General features: G+C 39.6%; 2 protein-coding genes across 12 annotated transcripts in view; one reads left to right on the forward strand and one right to left on the reverse strand.

Annotated features, from left to right (window-relative positions):
- ANKRD31 (ankyrin repeat domain 31) overlaps positions 1-1323 on the reverse strand; it is a 130576-nt gene extending 129253 nt beyond the window's left edge. For 2 of the 11 annotated variants that reach the window (XM_067731017.1, XM_067731019.1), the window contains exons 1-2: positions 1124-1321; positions 849-997 (exon numbers count right to left, since the gene is read on the reverse strand). In XM_067731017.1, coding sequence (XP_067587118.1) covers positions 849-952 — 104 coding nt within the window. In that variant the 5' untranslated portion in view covers positions 953-997; positions 1124-1321. Of the gene's footprint in view, positions 1-848 lie in introns of all 11 variants that reach the window. The other 9 variants (XM_067731015.1, XM_067731013.1, XM_067731022.1 and 6 more) reach the window with 6 other exon arrangements.
- Positions 1288-25688, forward strand: part of HMGCR (3-hydroxy-3-methylglutaryl-CoA reductase) — a 53114-nt gene continuing 28713 nt past the window's right edge. The window contains exon 1 of the mRNA XM_067731027.1: positions 1288-1666. The gene's annotated coding sequence lies outside the window, so the exon portion shown is untranslated. The remainder of the gene's footprint in view (positions 1667-25688) is intronic.

Consider the following 25688-nt stretch of genomic DNA (forward strand, 5'->3'; position numbering starts at 1 on the left):
CTACACCCATCTCCCCATTTAACACTTCAGTAACACCCAACTGACTGCACATTCCAACACACATAACACAATGCTATGTCCCACCACTACACCTTTACCCATGCATGCAACTGCATGAAAACCTCCTTGGCCTGAAAACCTCCTCTCCTTCATCTGACAAATTCCGACCCAGCTTCAAGACTCTACCCAGAAGTCAACCCTGGCAAACTTTGATGACCACCTAGGTTGAGGTAAGCATCCCTCTGGGCTCCTAAACCAGCCTGGGCATCCTTCCTACCCTGACTTCCCACATTACATTGAAATCATCTGTTTACGTCTTTCCTGGCCTGTAGGTTTCTCAGAGTCAGTGGCCTCATCTCTTTTATCTTCTCCCTGTGTCCAGCACAGGGAACTAGATATGTTTTGATGAACGGAACTACCATCTTCCCTTGATTCTTATAAAACTATCCGTTTCCAGTTTGGTAGTAACCATTTCCCCCGTCACACATTCTCTTCCTGAGAGAAAGTATACTAACCGTCTCCTGGACCTGAGCTACGAGTCGCTGCAAGCAAAATGCACTTGAGGAGTTTAGACCCAAGACTGTTTTGCCTACGCAAAAAAAGCCCCAGGCTAAGAAAGAACGCTTTTTAAAAATGTCAGAAAGCCACCTGCTATAGAGCTCATTCTGTCCTAAGTTGGGGAAGGGCTGGGGGGCAGTTGCGGTCTTTATATACGAAATTCGGAGCTCAGGCCTAGCTGCCCCATGAGGCCCTACTCCCGCCCGCACGCAGACGTTCGGCTGGTAACAATTTCTCCTCAACCCTCAGAGGGCCACCCGCCACCAGAACCCAGGCCCAACGGCGGTCACCTTCTCCAGGGCAACTCCTCTTCTTCCTGGTCGCTCTCCGTCACCGATGCCTCGATCACCGTTTCATCACTGTCCCAGTTTGGGGCCTGGGCACCTTCCTCCATCTCCGCCTCACACTCCAAGTCTTTTTTATCCTCTTTCTCTAACTCCTCCATTCCCCCAAAAAATAAAAAAAAAAAATTTAAAAAATTTTAATTTGCTCTGAGGGCCAGGAGAAATTGTAAATTCAGAACAAAACTGGTGGCGGGAGCCCGGTGGGCCACGCGAGCACACACCGCGGGGTCGGAGGGCGTCGTGGGGAAGGCGGGCCAGCGCGGAGGCCTGACCCCACGCCGCCGGCAGGGAGAGCCGCGCGCCGCTCGTCTGACCCTCGCGCCGTACGTCGACCCGTCACCCCCGCTCCCGTGGCCGGAAGTGGCCCGAAGTGGCCGGGCGCGCGCCCGCGGGCCCCGGGTTTCCCGGCGGTCTGGGGCGTGGCCGGCTACCATACCCGCCTTCCGCACTTTTGCTTTGTGGCTGGGCGGTGGCGCGGGGGGCGTTTAGAGCTGCGGCCGCGGGGATCGGAAAGGAGGCGTTGCACCGGACAGACTGGAGGCCGAGCCCGCCTAACGCTATACCGGCAGCGAGGGAGAGCTGGGTCACGTGCCGTGCAGCTCATTTCGGGCTTGTGAGACGCAGACCCGGAAAGAACTGTCAGCTCTGCTAGACTTTTCTGAAGCCAGAATGTGGTCTTAGCCCCGAAGAGTGTTTTTGAGTCCTTCAAGTGCTGCCTTTCTCCTTAATCCCTTTGACATCCCTTCCCCAAGAGTCCCCCTGAGGTAAGCAAAACAAAAATGTTAATCAGAAGTTTTTAGATGATCCGACTGGTTTGTTTTATATTTCTGTTTTTTCCTCAACTCTTTGGTTATGCTAGAATACAGATTGTGCTGGAAAGGCAGGTTAAATGCCTTGTATTTTCCCTTTATTACTTTTTATAATAATATTGGTGCCTAGCAGCCTCCCACAGTAACCAATTATTATTTTTAAATGAAATGACTACATTCTTATATATTTGATTTCAGTCTCTTTGCAAGTTTTTAATTCAGACTCATTCGAAACAAAGCCAAGTGAGCTCCACCTCCCAAGTGAGAGGAAGATTCCAATAAGACACACCCTTTCTGCATAGCAAGTTTTTAGTACTCACTTCGGAATCTACAGGGTCCAAGCACATATTGGGTCTTTAATGGTTTGTCAAATAAATGAAAGAAACTAGGGTTTTCTGACTCCTCAATTTACTGTCCTTTTCAGTACATGGAGTGGCTTTGCCATACTTATTATTATTTTACTACTTTTCAAAATTTTTATTTTGTATTGGAGTAGAGTTGATTAACAATGTTACTTTCAGGTGTACAGCAAAGTGATTCAGTTATACATATGCATGTATCTGTTCTTTTTCAAATTCTTTTCCCATTTATGTTATTACAGAGTATTGAGCAGAGTTCCCTGTGCACTTTACTATTTAGACCATAGTTAAGCCACTGCTGTTTAAAACACTTGGTTCGTGGTTGTCTTTTAAACTTACTTGATTCTGGGTGTGGAGAAAAGGAAACCCTCCTACAACTGTTGATGGGAATGTAAATTGGTGCAGCCACTATGGGAAACAGTGTGAAGTTTCCTTAAAAAACTAAAACTAGAGCTACCATATGATCCAGCAGTCCCACTCCTGGGCATATATCTGGAAAAGACAAAACTCTAATTTAAAAAGAGTCATGTACCCCAATGTTCATAGCAGCACTATTTATAATAGCCAAGACATGGAAGCAACTGAAGTGTCCATCCACAGATAAATGGATAAAGATGTGGTGTATATATATACGATGGAATGTTACTCAGTCATAAAGACTGAAGTATTGCCGTTTGCAGCATCATGGATAGACCTAAAAAATATCCCACTAAGTGAAGTAAGTCAGACAGAGAAAGACAAAAATTATATATCACTTATATGTGGAAAAATAATACAAATGAATTTATTTACAAAACAGAAACAGACTCATAGACATAGAAAACAAACTTACGGTTACCAAAGGGGAAGGGGGGGTAAATTAGGATTATAGGATTAACAGATACACACTATGATATATAAAATAGATAAACAACAAGGATTTACTGTATAGCACGAGGAACTATATTCAACATCCTGTAATAACCTACAATGGAAAAGAACCTGAAAAACATATATATATATGTATAACTGAATCACTCTGCTGTACACCTGAAACTAACACAATATTATAAATCAACTATACTTCAATAAAAATAAAATAACCTACAGTTAATATACAAAAAATAAACTTATTTGAATATTCCTCACCTCAACTCTATAAACGAGGCAGAACAGTAATAAATATGCAAAGAACTAGACCTCTTTGTGTTTTTTACACCTCTCCACCTATATATCCTCCATGTTTAAAACAGTCCTAAATTCCCAGGTGAAAGGCTGGTGGGGAATTTTGTAACAGGTAGATCAGGCTGACAACATTACATCCACTGATAATCTTAACATATCACTAATAGTGAGATAACCAAATATGCTCCTCCAGGCATGATACAATAGGAATAAATGGTGCTACCTATGAAGTATTCTAAGCCCCCACAAAAGTTAAAAACCTGAATCTAATCAAGACTCTAGATCTAACTATCAGTTATTTATATGAGGGGGGAAGGTGGAAAAGCAGAGAACTGTGTTAACACCAGGAAGATAAAATTAACCAAATCTAGAATGTGGGAAATTCAATAGGACAAATGACCTGGTTTCTTTCAACAATTTAATATCATGGGGTAAAAAAAGAGAGAATGGGAACTCTTTTAGATTTAAAGAGTCCTAAGAATAGGGGAGAAATTCAAGTAGTTAAAAAGGAAAATTGATTGCTTGTTAATATAAATACTAACACATAGTGAATTAGTCAGAAAACCTTGAGAAGAGCATTATATTCTTTTTAAACCAACAAATATCTGTAAAAAATTAAAGAATATGAGGCAGAATACAGTTAAGTTAGATTATATCAAAATTTGAATCTTTGAGGAATAATATTGTATAGTAAATTTATAAAATGAAACCAAGTAATTCTTCAGAACTATAATTAAATTTTCATTGCTTGATTTCCATTTAGGCTTTAAGTCTTTCGAGAAAAAGTTCTATTTGGGAATTCTTTACTTGTTTTAAAGGTGAATTAAAAGTAGAAGGCCAGCTTTGCCACCTCAGATTTTCATTAGGAAGGAAAATTCCAAAATCATACCAATAGCATATATGCTATACCACAAATGCTCGTGAGGCTCAGTGCCCTGAAGGAGGGCTGGGAATTAGGGCCCTTCCCTTACTGGCCTCGCCTTCTAATGGATGAGGCAGACAACAAACAAGTACATAAATAAATGAGATAATTCAGAGAGTGATGTGTGCCTGAGAGAAATAAAGAGGCTGCTGATTAGAGAACATGGTCAGAGATCACCTCTCTGAAGAGGTGACATTTGAAGAATGAACATAAGTGCACAGGCCCTGAGACATCCCAGGAGGCTTGTGTGCCGGAAGCTGGGGAGTCAGAGGAGAGTGGTGTGAGATGAGGACTCAGGCACTAAGCAGGAAGTGGAGTATGTACAAGGTGTACTATAATGAGACTTGTTTGGAAGTGTGGATTTTGAAAAAGAAGTCTCAGGATTTTTGTGGTTACACAATATATTTGGCTTTTATAATTTAAATTTTTTCCTGCCTATATAGCTTCATAGCATTTCCATTCTATCCAGGTTACTTTAGATCCCAGAACTGTAAGAGATGAGACTTTCATGGAAGATTTGCTTGATCATAAGTATAACACAACATGAATATCTAAGAGAGTAAACCCACTTTTCACCTTATTACTTTATTTCCCCCCAAAATAAAGGTATATAAAGTACTTCACTGAGTATTTTATGATGAGTATTTTAAAATGCATTTTCCAAAAATAACATTCATTTTCTCAAAGATTTGGATTAAAAAAAAAAAAGATTGCCATCCATCAACCCAAATTATTTGCATGGTCTTTAGCACAAATAAGAACTATTTTGTGAATTTAGAAATGAATGAGAATATGCATGTAATCCGAAAAATCAGTATATGTGAGACCCTTTCTCAAAAACTGCAAAATGTGGGAAAACACAGAGACAGGTTTACACAGGATTAGGTGTTGGTTCAATACCTAAATTTGTTTTGCAGTCATCGTTATAGTTGATTCACTTGTGTAGGAATATGCTGACCCAACTCCTACAGGCTATGTCCTTTCTTAGTGCAGAATTTAATATAGAAGCTCAATTTTACTTTAAAATGGCATATATAAAATAGATATGAAAATAATTCAAAAAGTTAAAAGTACTATGAAATTTAAGGTAATAGCCTAATAAGCAATTAATATTTCATTTTAAAAAACCCTCTGAAGAATAATTAATAGCATGTGTTATTCTGGTGATTGACAAAAAGATATATTACAATGAAGCCCATAAAATCAGCAAAGGTTGATTGCAAAAACTCGGCATCTCAAAAATGAGAATCAGAGGACTAGGCATGCCTAGTGGTAACTTATAACAACCCTCCCTGACCCATTGCCCCAGGATGCCTACAAGACGTTGCTATTCTGTGTGATCTCTAAAATCATAATTATTCATTGTTTAGCTCTATTAGATCATGAGTAATATATTTCTTTAGAAGTGAAAATGCAAAACGACCTAGTTAGGGGGCAACAGTTATAAACTGATCATCTGTCTCAGAAGGAGAAATACATTACAACATTTTATAATTTATGATGACATGAAAAAAGCAACAGATGTTAAACATGATTATCAGGGTTTTGTAAGGATTCTTAAATTATTTTCCCCCTAAAAACACAGTATAATGTTGGTATAAAAAATTGGCAAAGTGACAGATAAAGTCATGATAGGCTGTCAAAGAATTAGAAACACAAATGCAACAGCCTGGTGAAAATGACACTGATTTTGTCAACTAGTTTTGACAAGTTCAGAAGATTCCAACAGTAATTTTGAAAAGTTAGAGACACCCTAAATGTCCATCAATAGGGGATTATCAGTGGAATACTATGTTGTCATTAAGAAGAATGAAAAGCAGATATATACATAGACATGTATAGCTTCTCTTGGTATACTATTTACAGAATAAAGCAAAGAGCTGAACAGTGACAGCTCTGGAATTTCATATAGAAAAGGTGTCAAGGTGATAATCTTTTTGAAGTGAGAGCTATGAAACTTCAACAAAGGTTGTGTTTGAATAGCAAACACAGTTGTCACTTAGCTGCTTACACAGCAAATTCACACCTTTATCTTAGAGTGTATGTTTATTTGGGGTTGTTTAGGGGGATTGAGGAAATAAGAGGTTATCAAGCATACCAAGCCACCCCCTGACTCTGCTACTGAAGAACTGTATAATCTGTTTTTTATCGCTTCTCTTCATTAAGGAATAATTTGCATATAATGACATATGTAGACCTTAATGTTCAGTTCAATGTGTGGTGGATTTTTTTTTTTAAAAAGTTTCTGTATTTCTTACACCAGCATACACAACCTACAGGAGGAAGATCGGAGTTGTAAGTGGAAAAACGGTAATCTTAAAAGCTCAAATCTTAAAAGTATAATTTACATAAATGATTAATACATAAAAAATAATAAATTTTAGTTGATTTTTGGACTCACGAAATTGCCAAATTTACATATGGTAATGGGATATTCTTTGTGTGTAACTGAAACAGTCATGTAAACTAGTTTAGACTAATATATTAGCAGGTCTGCCAAAGTAGAAAGACACAAAAATGCCAACCATGAAAGGTTAATCAGAATTTTGATGTAGTAAAATGATGCAGTTCAATGGTTTTGAATACACACACACACACACACTCACTCACTCACTCACTCACTCACTCACTCAGGTAACCACTGCTTAAAACAGGATTAAGAATATTTCCATTGCTTCTTCCCTTTCCTCAATACCTACCCCCAAGCAAATACTTTCTGATTTCTATCATGTAGTTTCTCTAGCACCACAGAGTAGCCTTTCATGTAAATGGAATCATACTGTATGTATCTTTTTAAACTGGATTCTTTTAGTAGGTTTAATGTTTTTAAGATTCACCGATGTGCTTTATATCAATGCATTCCTCTTTATTGCTGAGTACTATTACACTGTATGAACATACCAAATTTGTTTAGTCCACTCACCTGTTGACAAACATTTATTTCCACTTTGGAGGCTATTACAGAGAGGCTGCTAGTAATATTCTCACTGAAGTCTTTTTGTGGATGTATGTTTTCATTTCTCTTAGGTAAATACCTAAGAGTACAATTGCTGGGGTATATGGTGGGTATATGTTTAACTTTATAAGAAACTGCCTTTCTATACTCCTACCAGCCATGTATGAAAGCTCCCTTTGCTCCGTATCTTCACCAACATTTGATAGTCAATCTCCTATTTATTACCCATTCTGGTGGGTATGAAATAGTATCTCATTGTGGTTTTAATTTGCATTTCCCTAATGGCTAAGGACACTAAGCACCTTCTATGTGCTTTTTGACTATTTGTACCTTTTGTAGTTTCTATGCAAATTTTTTGCCCACTTGTCAATTGGGCTGTTTGTATTTTTATTGTTGGTTTGTAGGAGTTCTTTACACAGTCTGGACATGAGGCCTTTGTCAGATTTATGCATCATGAATACTTTTTACTTGTCTCTGGCTTGCCTATTCAATTTTTTTTCTTTTTTTGAATTTTATTTTTTTTAATACAGCAGGTTCTGATTAATTATCTATTTTATGCATATTAGTGTATACATGTCAATCCCAATCTCCCAGTTCATCCCACCACCACCACCCCCCGCCCCCCACCCCCCGCTTTCCCCCCTTGGGTCCATACGTTTGTTCTCTATATCTGTGTCTCTATTTCTGCCTTGCAAACCGGTTCATCTGTACCATTTTTCTAGAATTCCACATATATGATTTAATATATAATATTTGTTTTTCTCTTTCTGACTTGCTTCACTCTGTATGACAGTCTCTAGGTGATCCACATCTCTACAAATGACCCAATTTCATTCCATTTTATGGATGAGTAATATTCCATTGTATATATGTACCACATCTTCCTTATCATTCATCTGTTGATTGGCATTAAGTTTGCTTCCCTGACCTGGCTATTGTAAATAGTGCTGCAGTGAACATTGGGGTGCATGTGTCTTTTTGAATTATGGTTTTCTCTGGGTATATGCCCAGTAGTGGGATTGCTGGGTCATATAGTAATTCTATTTTTAGTTTTTTAAGGAACCTCCATACTGTTCTCCACAGTGGCTGTATCAATTTACATTCCCACCGACAGTGCGAGAGGGTTCGCTTTTCTCCACACCCTCTCCAGCATTTGTTGTTTATAGATTTTCTGATGATGGCCATTCTGACCGGTGTGAGGTGCTACCTCATTGTAGTTTTGATTTGCATTTCTCTAATAATTAGTGAGCACGTGAGCAGCTTTTCATGTGCCTCTTGGCCATCTGTATGTTTCTTTGGAGAATTGTCTATTTAGGTCTTCTGCCCAATTTTTGATTGGGTTGTTTGTGTTTTAATATTGAGCTGTATGAGCTGTTTATATATTTTGGAGATTAATCCTTTCTCCGTTGATTTGTTGCCAAATATTTTCTCCCATTCTGAGGGTTGTCTTATCATCTTGTTTATAGTCTCCTTTGCTGTGCGAAAGCTTTTAAGTTTCATTAGGTCCCATTTGTTTATTTTTGTTTTTATTTACATTACTCTAGGAGGTGGGTCAAAAAAGATCTTGCTGGATTTATGTCAAAGAGTGTTCTTCCTGTATTTTCCTCTAAGAGTTTTATGGTGTCTGGGCTTACATTTTGGTCTTTAATCCATTTTGAGTTTATTTTTGTGTATGGTGTTAGGGAGTGTTCTAATTTCATTCTTTTACATGTAGCTGTCCAGCTTTCCCAGCACCACTTATTGAAGAGACTGTCTTTTCTCCATTGTATATCCTTGTCTCCTTTGTCATAGATTAGTTGACCATAGGTGCATGGGTTTATCTCTGGGCTTTCTATCCTGTTCCATTGCTCTACATTTCTGTTTTTGTGCCAGTACCATATTGTCTTGATTACGGTAGCTTTGTAGTATAGTCTGAAGTCAGGGAGTCTGATTCCTCCAGCTCCGTTTTTTTCCCTCAAGATTGCTTTGGCTATTCAGGGTCTTTTGTGTCTCCATACAAATTTAAAAATTTTTTATTCTAGCTCTGTAAAAAATGCCATTGGTAATTTGATGGGGATTGTATTGAATCTGTAGATTGGGTAGTATAGTCATTTTCACAATACTGATTCTTCCAATCCAAGAACATGGTATATCTCTCCATCTGTTTGTGTCATCTTTGATTTCTTTGATCAGTGACTTATAGCTTTCTGAGTACAGGTCTTTTACCTCCTTAGGTAGGTTTATTCCTAGGTATTTTATTCTTTTTGTTGCAATGGTGAATGGGGTTGTTTCCGTAATTTCTCCTTCTGATCTTTTGTTGTTAGTGTATAGGAATGCAAGAGATTTTTGTGCATTAATGTATCCTGCTACTTTACCAAATTCATTGATTAGCTCTAGTAGTTTTCTGGTGGCATCTTTAGGATTATCTATGTATAGGTATCATGTCATCTGCAAACAGTGACAGTTGTACTTCTTTTCCAATTTGTATTCCTTATTTTTCTTTTTCTTCTATGATTGCCGTGAATAAGACTTCCAAAACTATGTTGAATAAGAGTGGCGAGAGTGGACATCCTTGTCTTGATTCTGATCTTAGAGGAAATGCTTTCAGTTCTTCACCATTGAGAGTGACGTTTGCTGTGGGTTTGTCGTATATGGCCTTTATTATGATGAGGTAGGTTCCCTCTGTGCCCACTTTCTGGAGAGTTTTTGTCCTAAATGGGTTTTGAATTTTGTCAAAACCTTTTTCTGTATATACTGAGATGCTCATATGGTTTTTATTCTTCAATTTGTTAATATGGTGTATCACACTGATTGATTTGTGTATATTGAAGAATCCTTGCATCCCTGGATAAATCCCACTTGATCACGGTGTATGATCCTTTTAATATGTTGTTGGATTCTGTTTGCTTGTATTTTGTTGAGGATTTTTGCATCTATATTCACCAGTGATATTGTTCTGTAATTTTCTTTTTTTGTAGTATCTTTGTCTGGTTTTGGTATCAGGGTGATGGTGGCCTCGTAGAATGAGTTTGGGAATGCTCCTCCCTCTGCTATATTTTGGAAGAGTGTGAGAAGGATAGGTGTTAGTGCTTCTCTAAATGTTGCATAGAATTCATCTGTGAAGCCGTCTGTTCTGGGCTTTTGTTTGTTGGAAGATCTGTAATCACAGTTTCAACTTCATTACTTGTGATTTGTCTCTTCATGTTTTCTATTTCTTCCTGTTTCTGTCTTGGAAGTTTATCCCTTTATAAGAATTTGTCCATTTCTTACAGGTTGTCCATTTTATTGGCATAGAGTTACTTGTAGTAGTCTCTTATGATGCTTTGTATTTCTGTGGTGTCTGTTGTAACTTCTCCTTTTTCATTTCTGATTTTATTGATTTGAGTCCTCTCCCTCTTTTTCTTGATGAGTCTGGCTAAAGGTTTATCAATTTTGTTTATTTTCTCAAAGAATCAGCTTTTAGTTTTATTGATCTTTGCTATTGTTTTCTTTGATTCTATTTCATTTATTTCTGATCTGATCTTTATGATTTCTTTTCTTCTACTAACTTTGGGTTTTGTTTGTTCTTCTTTCTCTAAGGTTCCTTTAGGTGTAAGGTTAGATTGTGTATTTGAGATTTTTCTTCTTTCTTGAGGTAGGATTGTGTAGCTATAAACTTCCCTCTTAGAACTGCTTTTGCTGCATCCCATAGGTTTTGGATCGTCGTGTTTTCATTGTCATCTGTCTCTAAGTATTTTTTAATTTCCTCTTTGATTTCTTCAGTGATCTCTTGGTTATTTAGTAACGTATTGTTTACCCTCCATGTGTTTGTGCTTTTTATGTTTTTTTCCCTGTAATTGATTTCTACTCTCATAGTGTTGTGGTCAGAAATGATGCTTGATATGATTTCAGTTTTCTTAAATTTACCAAGACTTGATTTGTAACCCAGGATGTGACCTTTCCTGGAGAATGTTCCGTGTGCACTTGAGAAGAGAGTGTAATCTGCTGTTTTGGGATGGAATTTCCTATAAATATCAATTAAATCTATCTAGTCTATTGTGTCATTTAAAGCTTTTGTTTCCTTATTAATTTTCTGTCTGGATGATCTGTCCGTTGGTGTAAGTGAGGTGTTAAAGTCCCCCACTATTATTGTGTTACTGTCGATTTCCTCTTTTATAGCTGTTAGCATTTGCCTTATGTATGAGATGCTCCTATCTTGGGTGCATATATATTTATAATTGTTATGTCTTCTTCTTGGATTGATCCCTTGTCATTATGTAGTGGCCTTCCTTGTCTCATGTAACATTCTATATTTTAAAGTCTATTTTATCTGATATGAGAATTGCTACTCCAGCTTTCTTTTGATTTCCATTTGCATGGAATATCTTTTTCCAACCCCTCACTTTCAGTCTGTATGTGTCCCTAGGTCTGAAGTGGGTCTCTTGTAGACAGCATGTATATGGGTCTTGTTTTTGTATCCATTCACTGAGCCTGTGTCTTTTAGTTGGAGCATTTAATCCATTGACATTTAAGGTAATTATCAATAAGTATGTTCCTATTACCATTTTCTTAATTGCTTTGGGTTTTTTTTTTTGTAGGTCCTTTTCTTCTCTTGTGTTTCCCACTTAGAGAAGTTCCTTTAGCATTTGTTGTAGAGCTGGTTTGGTGGCACTGAATTCTCTTAGCTTTTGCTTGTCTGTAAAGCTTTTGATTTCTCCGTTGAATCTGAATGCGATCCTTGCTGGGTAGAGTAATCTTGGTTGTAGGTTCTTCCCTTTCATCACTTTAAATATATCATGCCACTCCCTCCTGGCTTGTAGAGTTTCTGGAAAGCTGTTAACCTTATGGGAGTTCCCTTGTATATTATTTGTTGTTTTTCCCTTGTTGCTTTTAATAATTTTTCTTTGTCTTTAATTTTTGCCAATTTGATTACTATGTATCTTGCGTGTTTCTTCTAGGGTTTATTCTGTATGGGACTCTCTGTGCTTCCTGGATTTGGGTGGCTGTTTCCTTTCCCATGTTAGGGAAGTTTTCTACTATAATCTCTTCAGTTACTTTCTCTAGTCCTTCTCTTCTCCTTCTGGGACCCCTATAAATGTGAATGTTGGTGCATTTAATGTCATTCCAGAGGTCTCTTAGGCTATCTTCATTTCTTTTCATTCTTTATTCTGTTCTGCAGCAGTGAATTGTACCATTCTGTCTTCCAGGTCACTTATCCATTCTTCTGCCTCAGTTATTCTGCTGTTGATTCCTTCTAGTGTATTTTTCATTTCAGTTACTGTATTGTTCATCTCTGTTTGTTTGTCCTTTAATTCTTCTAGGTGTTTGTTCTTTAATTCTTCTAGGTGTTTATGAAACATTTCTTGCATCTTCTCGATCTTTGCCTCCATTGTTTTTCCAAGGTACTGGATCATCTTCTCTATCATTATTCTGAATTCTTTTTCTGGAAGGTTGCCTATCTCCACTTCATTGAGTTGTTTTTCTGGGGTTTTATCTTGTTCCTTCATCTGGTACATAGCCCTCTGCCTTTTCATCTTGTCTATCTTTCTGTGAATGTGGTTTTCGTTCCACAGCCTGCAGGATTGTAGTTCTTGCTTCTGCTGCCTGCCCTCTGGTGGATGAGGCTATCTAAGAGGCTTGTGCAAGCTTCCTGATGGGAGGGACTGGTGGTGGGTAGAGCCGGGTGTTGCTCTGGTGGGCAGAGCTCAGTAAAACTTTAATCTGCTTGTCTGCTGATGGGTGGGGCTGAGTTCCCTCCCTGTTGGTTGTTTGGCCTGAGGCAACCCAACACTGGAGCCTACCTGGGCTCTTTGGTGGGGCTAATGACAGACTCTGGGAGGGCTCACACCAAGGAGTACTACCCAGAACTTCTGCTGACACTGTCCTTGTCCTCACAGTGAGACACAGCCACCCCCCGCCTCTGCAGGAGACCCCCCAACACCAGCAGGCAGGTCTGGTTCAGTCTCCCCTGCGGTCACTGCTCCTTCCCCTGGGTCCCGATGCGCACACTACTTTGTGTATGTCCTCCAAGAGTGGAGTCTCTGTTTTCCCCAGTCCTGTCGAAGTCCTACAATCAAATCCCTCTAGCCTTCAAAGTCTGATTCTCTGGGAATTCCTCCTCCCTTTGCCAGACCCCCAGGTTGGGAAGCCTGACGTGGGGCTGAGAACGTTCACTCTAGTGGGTGGACTTGTATGCTATAATTGTTCTCCAGTTTGTGAGGCACCCACCCAGTGGTTTTTTTGATTTTATTGTGATTGCGCCCATCCTACCGTCTCATTGCAGCTTCTCCTTTGTCTTTAGATGTGGGGTATCTTTTTTGGTGAGTTCCATTGTCTTCCTGTCAATGATTGTTTATCAATTAGTTGTGATTCCAGTGCTCTTGCAAGAGGGAGTGAGCGCACGTCCTTCTACTCCGCCATCTTGAACCAACCCTTCATTTTCTTATTAATGACTTTTCATCAGAAATAGGTTTTGAGTGATGTCCAGTTTATCAATTTCTTCTTGTACGGTAAGTGCTTGCATTAGTTTCCTAGGGCTGCTGTAACAAATTACCACATACTGGATGGCTTAAATAACAGAAATTCATTATCTCACAATTCTGGAGGCCAGGAGTCTAAAATCAAGGTGTTGGCCAGGCCAGGCTCTCTCTAAAGCTTCTAGGTGAGAATCCATTCCATTCCTTCCTCTTAGCTTTTCTGTTGCTGATAGTTCTTGGCATTCCTTGCCTTGACTCCAATCTCTACCCCCTTCATCAAGTGGTCTTCTCCCTGTACATCTCTTTCTCTGTGTCTCCTCCTCTTCTTGTAAGAACACTAGTCATATTAGAGCAGGGCCTACCCTACTCCACTATGACCTCACCTTAACTTAAACAATTACAACTATAACAACCCTATTTCCTAATATGGTCGCATTCTGAGGTTCCTAGAAGAACATGAATTTGGGGGAGGGGGGACACTAAACAACCCAATACAGTGCTTTTTGTGTCTTACGCTAAAAACCTTTGCTTAAGCAAAACTTATTCTACACGTTGCTTTTTCTTTTCTGCTTCCCTTCCTCTCCTTAACTAACCTCAAAGGCTGATCTCGTCAGGACTGGACTATGGGGAAGACAGAGAGTTGGGGGAGGGAGGCAGGGAAGTTCTTGCTAGAGTGGTGTCAAAGGTGAACTTGATCCAGCTTCTACTAGTTTTGTAAGAGCTGATTGTTAAATTTTCAGGAATTTGGAAGTCAGTTATTAAACGTAGTCACTATTAAAAATTAAAGTATATCAGCATAATTGAACAAATTATGTTAAAAATAAAGGCAGTAAATACCCCAAACTCATCACTTCTCAATTATTTTGTTATATTTTACTATGGGGCCAGATTTTGTAGTTTACTGAGTGGAGGAAGAGGACCAGGAAAGAAGAACTAATAATGTGTAGAGTAAGTTTTGGAGTATTTACACCACAGAAATCTGCAAATTTTACAAGTAACCCCCCCTCCCCCGCCGCCGCCTGCCCTGCTGCCACACATCATAGGGCTGGTTGTTATTTTTAATAGCTTCCACAGGATGTGTGTATGTGTGTGTATGTGTGTATATTGTGTGTATATATACACACATCATATATCATATATATACAATATGTTATCAAACAAAAAAGTATGTATGTATGTATACATATACAACATATATAATTAAGCAAAAAGTATATATATACATATATAATTTATACAGTATTTTATAGTTTAGAAAGTATAGGAGAGGGCTTCCCTGGTGGCACAGTGGTTGAGAGTCTGCCTGCCGATGCAGGGGACACGGGTTCGTGCCCCAGTCTGGGAAGATCCAACATGTCGCGGAGCGGCTGGGCTGGGCCTGTGAGCCATGGCCGCTGAGCCTGCGCATCTGGAGCCTGTGCTCCGCAACGGGAGAGGCCACAACAGTGAGAGGCCCGCGTACTGGAAAAAAAAAAAAAAAGTATAGGAGAAAAGCTGGAAGGAAAGAAATGTGCTAAAATGCAAAAGACAGTCACCCTGAGTGACTATCCTTGAGTTCTGGGTAATTATTTTCTCCTCTATAATTTCCTATTATTTTCCTAATTGTTTAAATGGCAATGTAATACTTTTAGAATGAGAAAACAGTAATTTTTATAATATTAAATACTTTTTAGGATGTCCAGAATGTTTGTACTGTTTTTGAAACCTGATTTGAAACCTCAGTCAAGTTTCAGATGCCCTAGGAGAGATAATCTCTAAAGATTTAACATTGTATTCAGCTGACAGATGTCAAAATGCTAATGCACAAGTTTCAATTACGCCAACATTGTCTTTTAAATATTCAGTCCTTAGTCAGTTTTACTTTCTTCCTATCTTTTGAAGATATGCTTCCTGTTTCTGTGTTTAAGCTTATATCCTTCCTGTTTCTGATGGCTGCAAGTTTCTAGTTCAGTAATTCAGAAGCTTTGGATGAAACTGAAGACTTTTTTCCACAGCCCTGTAGCAGCATCTAGTGGGTATTTAAAGACAGGACAAGACAGAGCAGCAGTTTTGATGGCAAATGTGACTTAGCAAAAAAAAACAAAAACAAAAAAGCCTTAAATCCTCAAGACAAATAGAATCTCTCCTGTGATTAAATAACTTTACATACATTGGTGTGTATGTAAACACTTAAGATAAAACATAGCTGACATTTCCTCATCTAGCCTGCTGTGAACTTAAACAGCATTTGTTACTACATTATATAATGGGCATTACCATGAAGAACCATATGAGAGGTCCCTAAGCAAGAGTATCAGAGCAGTGTAAAAACCTCCAAAAGCAAAAAGGAGGAACTTGTGTAGAATGGCATCTGAAAGGAACAGAAGTGTCCAGGAGTATAAGCAGAGAGTAAGAGAGAAGAGACAACAGGAGGGAAGGGGTAGAAAGGAAGCCAAGGAAGAAGAGAAAACTAAAGCAAAATCATGGGAAGTGGTAAATTTACAGAATTCAGATTTTTCCTAAGATAACTGCAGTCCAGTCATTGTTCTCTTAACCAAAAGGTAGGTGTTTCTTAACCCCTCAAGCCTGTTCGAGGTACCCAGTCCCCCAAAGATCTTTGCCATGTTTCCCTTTGACTTGATGCATTACCTTTCCCATCTCACTTTCACTAGAAGTTCAGGACCTAGGTAGGTGATGGGTGGTAGCTGATGAGTGAGGGAAAAAAGTGACCGTAGAAACTTTCCCTAATCTCTCTCTGCCTTAACTTCTCTAGTTGCAAATTAGAGAATAATATGGTCCCTGTAATTTTCATAGACATTTTTCCATAATCATCAATTATTTATGAAAATGCTATTACTTATAGAAAAAATCCATAAAGCTTAGATACTAGTGGTAGCATTCCTATGCACACTTAAGAAACAAATACCTGCTTATGGCTGTCAACATGTGGGGCTGGGCTGAGCTCCACACGAGTTAGGAAACCTCGTTCTGCAATCTGGGACCATTTTTCTAATCTGGCTTGTTGGAGAGGGAAATAAATAGAGACATTATTGAGGAATTATTGAGGCAGTATGATGGGGGAGGCAAAAAATATGAGATTGGGTAAAGGGAAGACTTGTCCTATCAGATATCAAAATGTATTTTAAAACTATGAATTATAATATTATATATACTGGAGCAGATATAGACAAATAGCTCAGTGAAAGAGAATAACTACATAACTAGATCCATGCATGTATGAAATGCTTGGCAATGAAGATCAATAGGGAAAGGGGGGACTTTTTTTTTTTTTTTTTTTTTTTGCCGTACGTGGGCCTCTCACTGTTGTGGCCTCTCCCATTGCGGAGCACAGGCCCTGGACGCGCAGGCTCAGTGGCCATGGCTCACGGGCCCAGCCGCTCCACGGCGTGTGGGATCTTCCTGGACTGGGGCACGAACCCGCGTCCCCTGCATCGGCAGGCGGACTCTCAACCACTGCGCCACCAGGGAAGCCCAGGGGGACATTTTTAAGAAATGGTATTGGAACAATTCTTCGTGTACAAAATATTAAATTTGGATCCATACCTCAAACTATACACAAAAATGAATTCCATATGGATCAATGAAGAAGCCAAATTTTTAAACATTTAGAAGAAAATATATCTTTATAATCTCAAGGTAAGGAAGGATTTCATAAACAAAACACAAAAAGCAAAATTCATTTTAAAAAGGTTGATAAAGTATATAGTATAGAAATCAAGAATTATATTCTTGGAAAAGACAAGGAGAGCCCCAAAACAGAAATGCACAAACCAGGAAAAAATTATTTGTAGAACATAACCAGGAAATTATTAACATCCAGAGTATATAAAAAACTCTTCTAAATCAATAAGAAAAAAATCAAACAATCCATAGAAAAATGTGCAAAGGTCACAAACAGGCATTTCATATAAGAGGAGACTTGGTTGGTGGGTAAACATGAAAAGATGCTCAACTTCTTTTGTAAGCAGGAAAATGCAAATTGAAATTAAAAGTAATACCATTTCATATCTACCTAGGCACACTTCCTTGGAAGATCTTACACATGTGCATTACAAGTATAGAACTTGCCTGGTGGCATAGTGGTTACGAATCCACCTGCCAATGCAGGGGACACAGGTTTGAGCCCTGGTCCAGGAAGATCCCACATGCCGCGGAGCAACTAAGCCCGTGCGCCACAACTCCTGAGCCTGCGCTCTAGAGCCCGTGAGCCACAGCTACTGAGCCTGTGTGCCACAACTACTGAAGCCCGCGTGCCTAAAGCCCACGCGCCACAACAAGAGAAGCCACTACAATGAGAAGCCCTCACGCGCACTGCAATGAAGGTATCTCCCGCTCGCCGCAACTAAAAAAGCCCGCGCAGCAATGAAAACCTAATGCAGCCAAAAAATAAATAAATTAATTAATTAATTTAAAAAAGGCAAGTATAGAATATTCATCAAAGCCTTATTTATGATTATCAAAATCTGAAAAAAAATATTAACAGAATGGATTAATGAATTGTGATATATAGTCATATAATGTAAATACAGCAGCAAAAATGAATGAATACAGTTATACGTATCAACACGAATGACTCAAAAACATAAAATTTGGCCATAAAAGGAAGGTATGGCAGAATATACCAATTTATATAATTTTCTAAGGAAGAGAAAAACTATCCAAAATATACTGCTTAAAGATACACAGATTGTGTAACGTTATAAAGAAAGTCAAGGTGAAAGTGGCAGTGACAGTAGCACAGGTTTTTAATCTTTTCAAATTCCCACATAAAAACTAAGTGGCAAAACCAAAAACTCGTGGACATTTACAACATGACTATTTGCCAAGGTCTCTCCATGGACCTGAAAATACAAATGGGTGGAGATAAACATCCAGGGTCCCAAGAGCTGTGTGTACCTGGGGCTATGCAGGAGGAAGCAGAGAGGAACAGGGGCGTGTCTGACAGACCTGAGAACAGGGAAGCCCCGAACAGCCGACAGATGGTCCCTGGAAAGCATGGTGTGCCCACTTCAGAACAGCTGTTGAGATTGACAAGGGTGTTGTCCAGGGCAGTAGGGTGAGTACAGGGGTCCTTGTTAAAGTCTGAAAAGGGTGCAAGCAGCCTGGGCTGCGTGGACTTGTAAAGACAACCAGGCAAAGCTGCCTTTCAAGACAACTGCTGAAAATAGGATAGAAGAGAGTAGAGACACGGTGTGCACCTCATAATACAAGAATAGACTTTTTAGAAAGTGTATTTCCATTTTTTACATGCATGTAGTTTGAAAACCATATTGCAATAGCTATCCCAAGTTTTAACTCCAGTCTTTCCTACTCTGCCTTTTGAATTACGTTCCTAAAGCTCTTATGTGGTCTTTTTGCTTATCTACCTATAGACATTTAGGCCCGTGTTTCTCTAAGTGAGATCCATCAATCCCGTGCACTAAAATCACCTGGGATACTTTTTTTAAAACGCAAATTACCCAGGCCCCTTCCTAGACCTGTGAAATCAACATCCGGAAGTGAGGCTCAGGAATCTGCATATTAAACAACTCTCCCCCACCATATTCTTGGGTGCACTAAAGTTGGAAAAGGTCTCAGTCCTGTGAACTTAGGCATGACCCAAATAGGCCTGCATCTCCACCCACCTGAGAAGCAGGCACCATAAGTTGCAGGACAAGGATGTTTCTGTGGGATGTGACTGGGCAGATAGGAAGAATGGTAAGGGGGCTATTTTCTGGCCTCCTAAACCTAACATGGGGTACGTAGGTTTAAAATGGATCATGGTCATATATGGAATCTAAAAAAACGGTATTGATGAACCTAGTGGCAGGGCAGGAATAAAGACGCAGATGTAGAGAAAGGACTTGAGGTCAGAGCGGGGGAAAGGGGAAACTGGGATGAAGGCAGAGAGTGGCATGGACATATATACACTAAATGTTAAATAGATAGCTAGTGGGAAGCAGCCACATAGCACAGGGAGATCAGCTTGGTGCTTTGTGACCACCTAGAGGGGTGGGATAGAGAGTATAGGAGGGAGATGCAAGAGGGAGGGGATATGGGGATATATGTATACATATAGCTGATTCACTTTGTTGTACAGCAGAAACTAACACAACATTGTAACGCAATTATACTCCAATAAAGCTACAAAAAATTTTTTTAATAAAATAAAATGGATCGTGGTCAAGCCAAACACATCAGGAGCTTTTTTGTTTTGAGCAATAAATCCAGACGGCAATGGCAATTCAGTTTTTTTCTTAAATTTATTTATTTATTAGTTTTGGCTGGGTTGGGTCTTCGTTTCTGTGCGAGGGCTTTTTCCAGTTGCAGCGAGTGGGGGCCACTCTTCATTACGGTGCGCGGGCCTCTCACTGTTGTGGCCTCTCGTTGTGGAGCACAGGCTCCAGACGCGCAGGCTCAGTAGTTGTGGCTCACGGGCCCAGTTGCTCCGCGGCATGTGGGATCCTCCCAGACCAGGGCTGGAACCCGTGTCCCCTGCATTGGCAGGCAGACTCTCAACCACTGCGCCACCAGGGAAGCCCCGGCAGTTCAGTTTCTATTTGTTCTGGCTTAGATCTATTGTACTTGTAGACACCATAACATATATGTTCAATTTGGCCTCTTTAGGTAGGACTTCTGTGACAACCAAGAGCCCCAAATCTGGAATAAATAGAGGTTAAAGGAACCAATGCAGAAATGCCAAGTAGCTTTTTGATATGTTGGCTAAGAAAAGATGTAGAGAACAGTGAACAATCCCACCCTGGGACAAAAAGAGATAAAAACTTCCCTTCCCCCTCTTCCCATGTGTACACAACACATGATCGAATGTGTTGAGTCTTTGAGCAGAGGGTGAAGGTGGGGAATGGTATTTTCCTTGAGTCCTTTCATTGGGTTCCTGGTGCCTTGTATCAGTGCAGCTTTCATGACCCACCTCACTTATAGCACACATCTTAGTTTTTCAGCAAAGCACTTAAAAATGTACAGTTAGCTCTCACCTGTTGACTAATAAGGCCTCATCACCCAGAGGAAGGACTCAACAATGTGTATTTTCAGTAAGCGTCCCATAGAGTTTTTTAGGAAACTAGCCTAAACATGGAAAAGCTGCTGAGGAGAATAAGCAATAAATTTTTAAAAATTTCAACATTTACTCAGGTCAAAGTGAAGCCAGGTGTCCAAGCTGCCCTTGCACCATTCATTTGTACAGTTTGTGTGAAGTTTGCAGGTCAAATATGTTTCATGATAAAGGAATTTCTATGATAGAGTAATTTTTATTTGTGCTTTTATCTTGTGCCAGCTGATGATGAAAGCCACTTTTTCCAAGTCACACCAGCTGGGAGCAGGGCTAAAATAATTTCAAATAGGAGTCCTCCACTCAGCTGGCCCTGGCAAATTGGGTGAATGACCTCCTCCATTAACTCAAATCCCTTTCAGATAGTACAGCAGGTCATCCTGGGTGCCTCACTGGTCTGTTTATTTGCCTGTGCCGTTGGTGGAAGGATCCTAGGCCATTCTTTGCCATCGCCTGCCACTGGGTGGTTCCACTCCAGGTTTCTGATGCCTTCTGAGGCTCCTGGTGTTGACTACACAGATCCCCCAACCACAACTGGCATATCTTCTGTCCTCAACACTTCACCCTACTTAAATTGCATACATTCCAGAATGGCACTGAGGTTAAAGTGGCACAGATTTTTTTTTTTCCAGCTTTGCTCATCCTTAAGTCCTTGGAAAAGGTAAGGTCAGTGCATATCCTGGTGACTTCAGAATTGCCCTTTCCGAAGAGGCCTAATCCTTTCAGACCAAGCTTTGGTGCCCTTGCTCCTTAGGTTGAGGATGAGTTTTTTCCTAAGAATTTCTGCAGTTCTCAAGGCCCTCTGCTCCACTGCACTAAGACTTGTTTAAAGTTGCAGGGTAAATATGGTTTATGCTCCCAGACTGGGGCTACCACTGCATGGAATATTCTGAACAGGTTAAAGCAAAGAGTGGAAATATAGTTTGTCTGAAAGCTGTCAAATGGCTGGATTGTAGACAGTCCAGAAGAAATCTTTTGGGAATATTCTAAGACAGTTACAGCCATCACCATTTGTTGAGTGATGACATACCAGGTATTATGCATACATTCAAGTTTACAACAACCCTGTGAGATAAATCATTGGATACTACAGGTGAGGAAAGGGCCTCAGAGAAGTCAAACAACTTGTCCCAATCATAGAGATAGTAAGTGGGGGAGGAGAGGTCAGGACGAGGGGATTAGGTTTGCTCCCAGGTCCAGGTCCAAGTCTGTGCCCTTACAAGCTCAGCACCACCAGCTCAAGACCTTTTGAAGTGAAAGGGCTCTGAGAGACTAGATCAGTTGAGATCAAGATTGTGCTCTATTGTGTTGTTTGAGGAAAGGCAGGTGTATAAACACAAATAAGACAGGTGGATTATTCAAAAAGAAATTGAAGACACAGGGCATTGGGGGAGGGGAGTTGAGGTGAAAATTCCAACCCTCTAATCATGCCTTGGTCTTTGTGGTGACCAGCCCTCATCCTGACACTATCTAGGGACCCCAGCCACTAGTCGTCTAATTAGCATACAAAAGACACTCTCATCACTCTGCAGATTCTAAAGGTTTTAGTAGCTGTGTGCCAGGAACCAGGGACAAAGACCAAATATTTATTTTGATTATATCATAGTATCCCAAACAAAACAAAAACTAACAAACTTGCCTGCTAAATTTCTGAAACTGGAAATCAAGACATTTCTACTTAAGAACAGGCATAATTACCCTACTTAAAGGGCAGTTGTCTTCTTTGGGTTTCTGGATCTGACAACATAGCACCAATGATCACATACCAACATACTAAGTTGTTTAGATTTTTACATTATTTATACTTACATATACTAAAATATGCTGTCCCTTTGCCCCCAGCATCTCCAGGGATAATCCCTCAGTGGTCAGGCTTTTTCTCCATGACTTGCCCCCTGCCTGTGACCTCAATAAGAGTGGGCAGCCAATTCAACCTGGTCCAATCAACCTCTTCCATCTGAATTTGAATTGTGAGGCATAGAGACTAGGAGTTGGGAGATGCATGCCATCAATAGCAGAGCTTTAAGCAGATCTCTCAACTCATGCTGTTGAGATTCCTACCTGCTGCTTGTTTAAATTTTACTTAGATTGCATAAGATCTGGTACTGCATTTTCATACCCGCATCATACCAGACATTGTTTTCAGCAAGCAGAAATGAGATATTTCAATGTGGTCGATCCATTGGTTGGTTAAGTAGCCATTCCCAGTCCCCTCTCCCTTGCTGTTTCCCCCAAAAGAGATTACAAAACTTAAATATTTTATTTCCCTGCTTCTCTTGCATTTAAGGGTGGCCATGTGATAGTTCTGGCCAAAGAAACATAAGTAGAAGTTTTCTGAAGAACTTTGGAGAATTTTTTTTCTGATAAAAGAGACAGATGCAGTATGCCCTTTCACCTTATTTCTCCTTTGAACTATAGGGGTAGCAAAACTTTTCCTCAGCCCTCTTAGAGTCTCTGGCTGGGCCTGAGAATTAAGTTGACATAAGACAGGTTAACAAGAGAAAAGTGTACAAATTTCATTTTTTACATCTACGTGAGAGACTTCACAGAAAAATGAAGACCCAAAAAGCAGTTACACCTAAGTGCTTATATACCAGGTTGAACAAAGAGTACTAATTGTGGAAAAGTAACTAAAATATATGGGGAGGCTAAAGGAAGATAAGGGTTGATTTAACAAATCTGTTTGTACAGGTTTCCCTTAGCCTCGACTCCCGATCTCTGGTGATAAGAATATTCTTTCCTTCCTGGTGTAGAGAGGGCATCTTCCACATGAAAGAAAAAGTGCTTTCAGGAAGAAAAAAGGAGGTCACAGTGCCTTTCCTGAATCTTCTATTTTTCAAGTGCCTCTAGTTCAAAATTATCCTTGTGCCAAAGTGGTGTATTTGGGGATGGCACATTCTACTACTATTCAGAACCCAGATGTAACACCTGGAGCTTCAGCAGCCATCTTGAAACCATGTGTCAAAGGCCAACAGAATTGTAGAGGTGCTATTCCTGACACTATTGTGCTACTGGACCAATGCTAGTAACCACCTACCTCTTGATGTGAGAGAAGGAAAAATGTTTAAACCTCTGTGAGTTAGGTTCTCCATTATCTGCAGCTGAAAAGAATAATTCAAAAGCAACTCATTCGTAAAGACTAATTACCCTATATATAGCTGAAGAAAACAGAAACACTAATCTGAAAAGATACATGCACCCCAAAGTTCATAGCAGCATTATTTACAATAGCTAAGAGATGGAAGCAACCTAAGTGTCCATCAACAGATGAATGGATAAAGAAAATGTGATACACACACACACACACACACACACACACACACACACAAAATGGAGTACTACTCAGCCATAAAAAGAACTTTGCCACTTGCAACAACATGGATGGACTTGGAGGTATCATGCTTAGTGAAATAGGTCAGAGAAAGACATGCTATATGTTATCACTTACATGTGGAGTCTAAAAAATAAAACTAATGAATATAACAAAAAAGAAACAGACTCACAGATACAGAAAATAAACTAGTTGTTACCAGTGGGGAGAGGAAAGGGGGAGGGACAAATAGGGGTAGGAGATTAAGAGATACAACCTACTATGTAAAAAATAAATAAGCTAGGGCTTCCCTGGTGGCGCAGTGGTTGAGAGTCCGCCTGCTGATGCAGGGGACGTGGGTTCGTGCCCCGGTCCGGGAGGATCCCACATGCTGCAGAGCGGCTGGGCCCGTGAGCCATGGCTGCTGAGCCTGCGTGTCTGGAGCCTGTGCTCTGCGACGGGAGAGGCCACAACAGTGAGAGGCCCGCGTACCGCAAAAAAAAAAAAAAAAAAGCTACAAGGATATATTGTACATCACAGGGAATATCCCCAATACTTTATAATAACTATAAATGAAGTATAATCTTTAAAGATTGTGAATTACCGTGTTGAAACTAATAGAACATTGTAAATCAACTACATCTCAATTTTTAAAAAAATGAATTACACTAGTGCAGGGAAAGTACTTCCTGGGTATTGAGACAGCAAGCCAAAATGTAAATTTCATTAGTTCTATGCAGTCTTCAATTGTTTTCTAATCACTCTACATATACTCCTTAATCAGGGGAACCATATCATCCACCTTATTTAAAATATCCACAATCCTTGAGCAGGGCTGGACCATCAGAAAAGTGTTTTTTAAATACAATCTTCTTTTCATGAAGCACTAGGGCTCCAGATAAGGTACACCCCAGAATCTGTAAGCAGTTTCAGAAAATAGTACCCTTTGGAACCAAGGATACTATTTGTTTTGTTGGAACCAAACAAAAAAACTAAGATGATTCAATACAGGCAGAAGTGACTCACCCTAAGAGGGAGTTATAGATGTGGCTGCAGAGAATACGGTGTTCTCTGTATAAGAAAACCGGAATACAGCCATTTGGCAAAAGACAAAACTGGATCTACACCTCACACCACGTACAAAAATAGACTCCAAAGGAATCAGAGATCTTAATGTAAAGAACAAAACCCAACAAGTACTAAAAGAAAACACAGATGGATTCCTTTATAATCTGGGTGTAGGGAAAGGCTTTTGAATTATAATTCAAAATCCAGATATAATAAAAGACTACATTTAAAAAAACAAAACCCAAAACTTTTACATGGCAAAAATCACTATAAGCAAGGTCAGACAAACTGGAAGAAAACATTTGCAAAATATATCACAAATAATGGGCTAATTCTCATAACAAGAAGTACATCTCAAATCTAACAGCAAGTAGAAGGGTAACACTGACACAGATTAGAGCAACTTGGTAGGCAAACAGGGATATATTACCATTCACTAGCTAGTTCTCATGCATATTAGGACTTCATAGTTAAATCTTACAGGCAGGAAGTTTCAAATGCTTACCTATCTCTGATGGACTCTTTCAGTAGTCAGGTGGTGTCAAATCTAGTGTGCAGAAGAATTTCTGTCAAATCTGTAAGAACAAAATATGCACCCTATATTTTAAGAAATACAAGTAGAATTCAAGGATACTTTTGACTCGGACATTTTCCCTCCTCACATGGTTTTAAAAAAATTAAAAAGCTTTGGGATTCTGCTGGAGTTCTGATTTTTA

Source organism: Pseudorca crassidens, chromosome 3 (genome assembly GCF_039906515.1).
Source record: "Pseudorca crassidens isolate mPseCra1 chromosome 3, mPseCra1.hap1, whole genome shotgun sequence".
NCBI lineage: Eukaryota > Metazoa > Chordata > Mammalia > Artiodactyla > Delphinidae > Pseudorca > Pseudorca crassidens.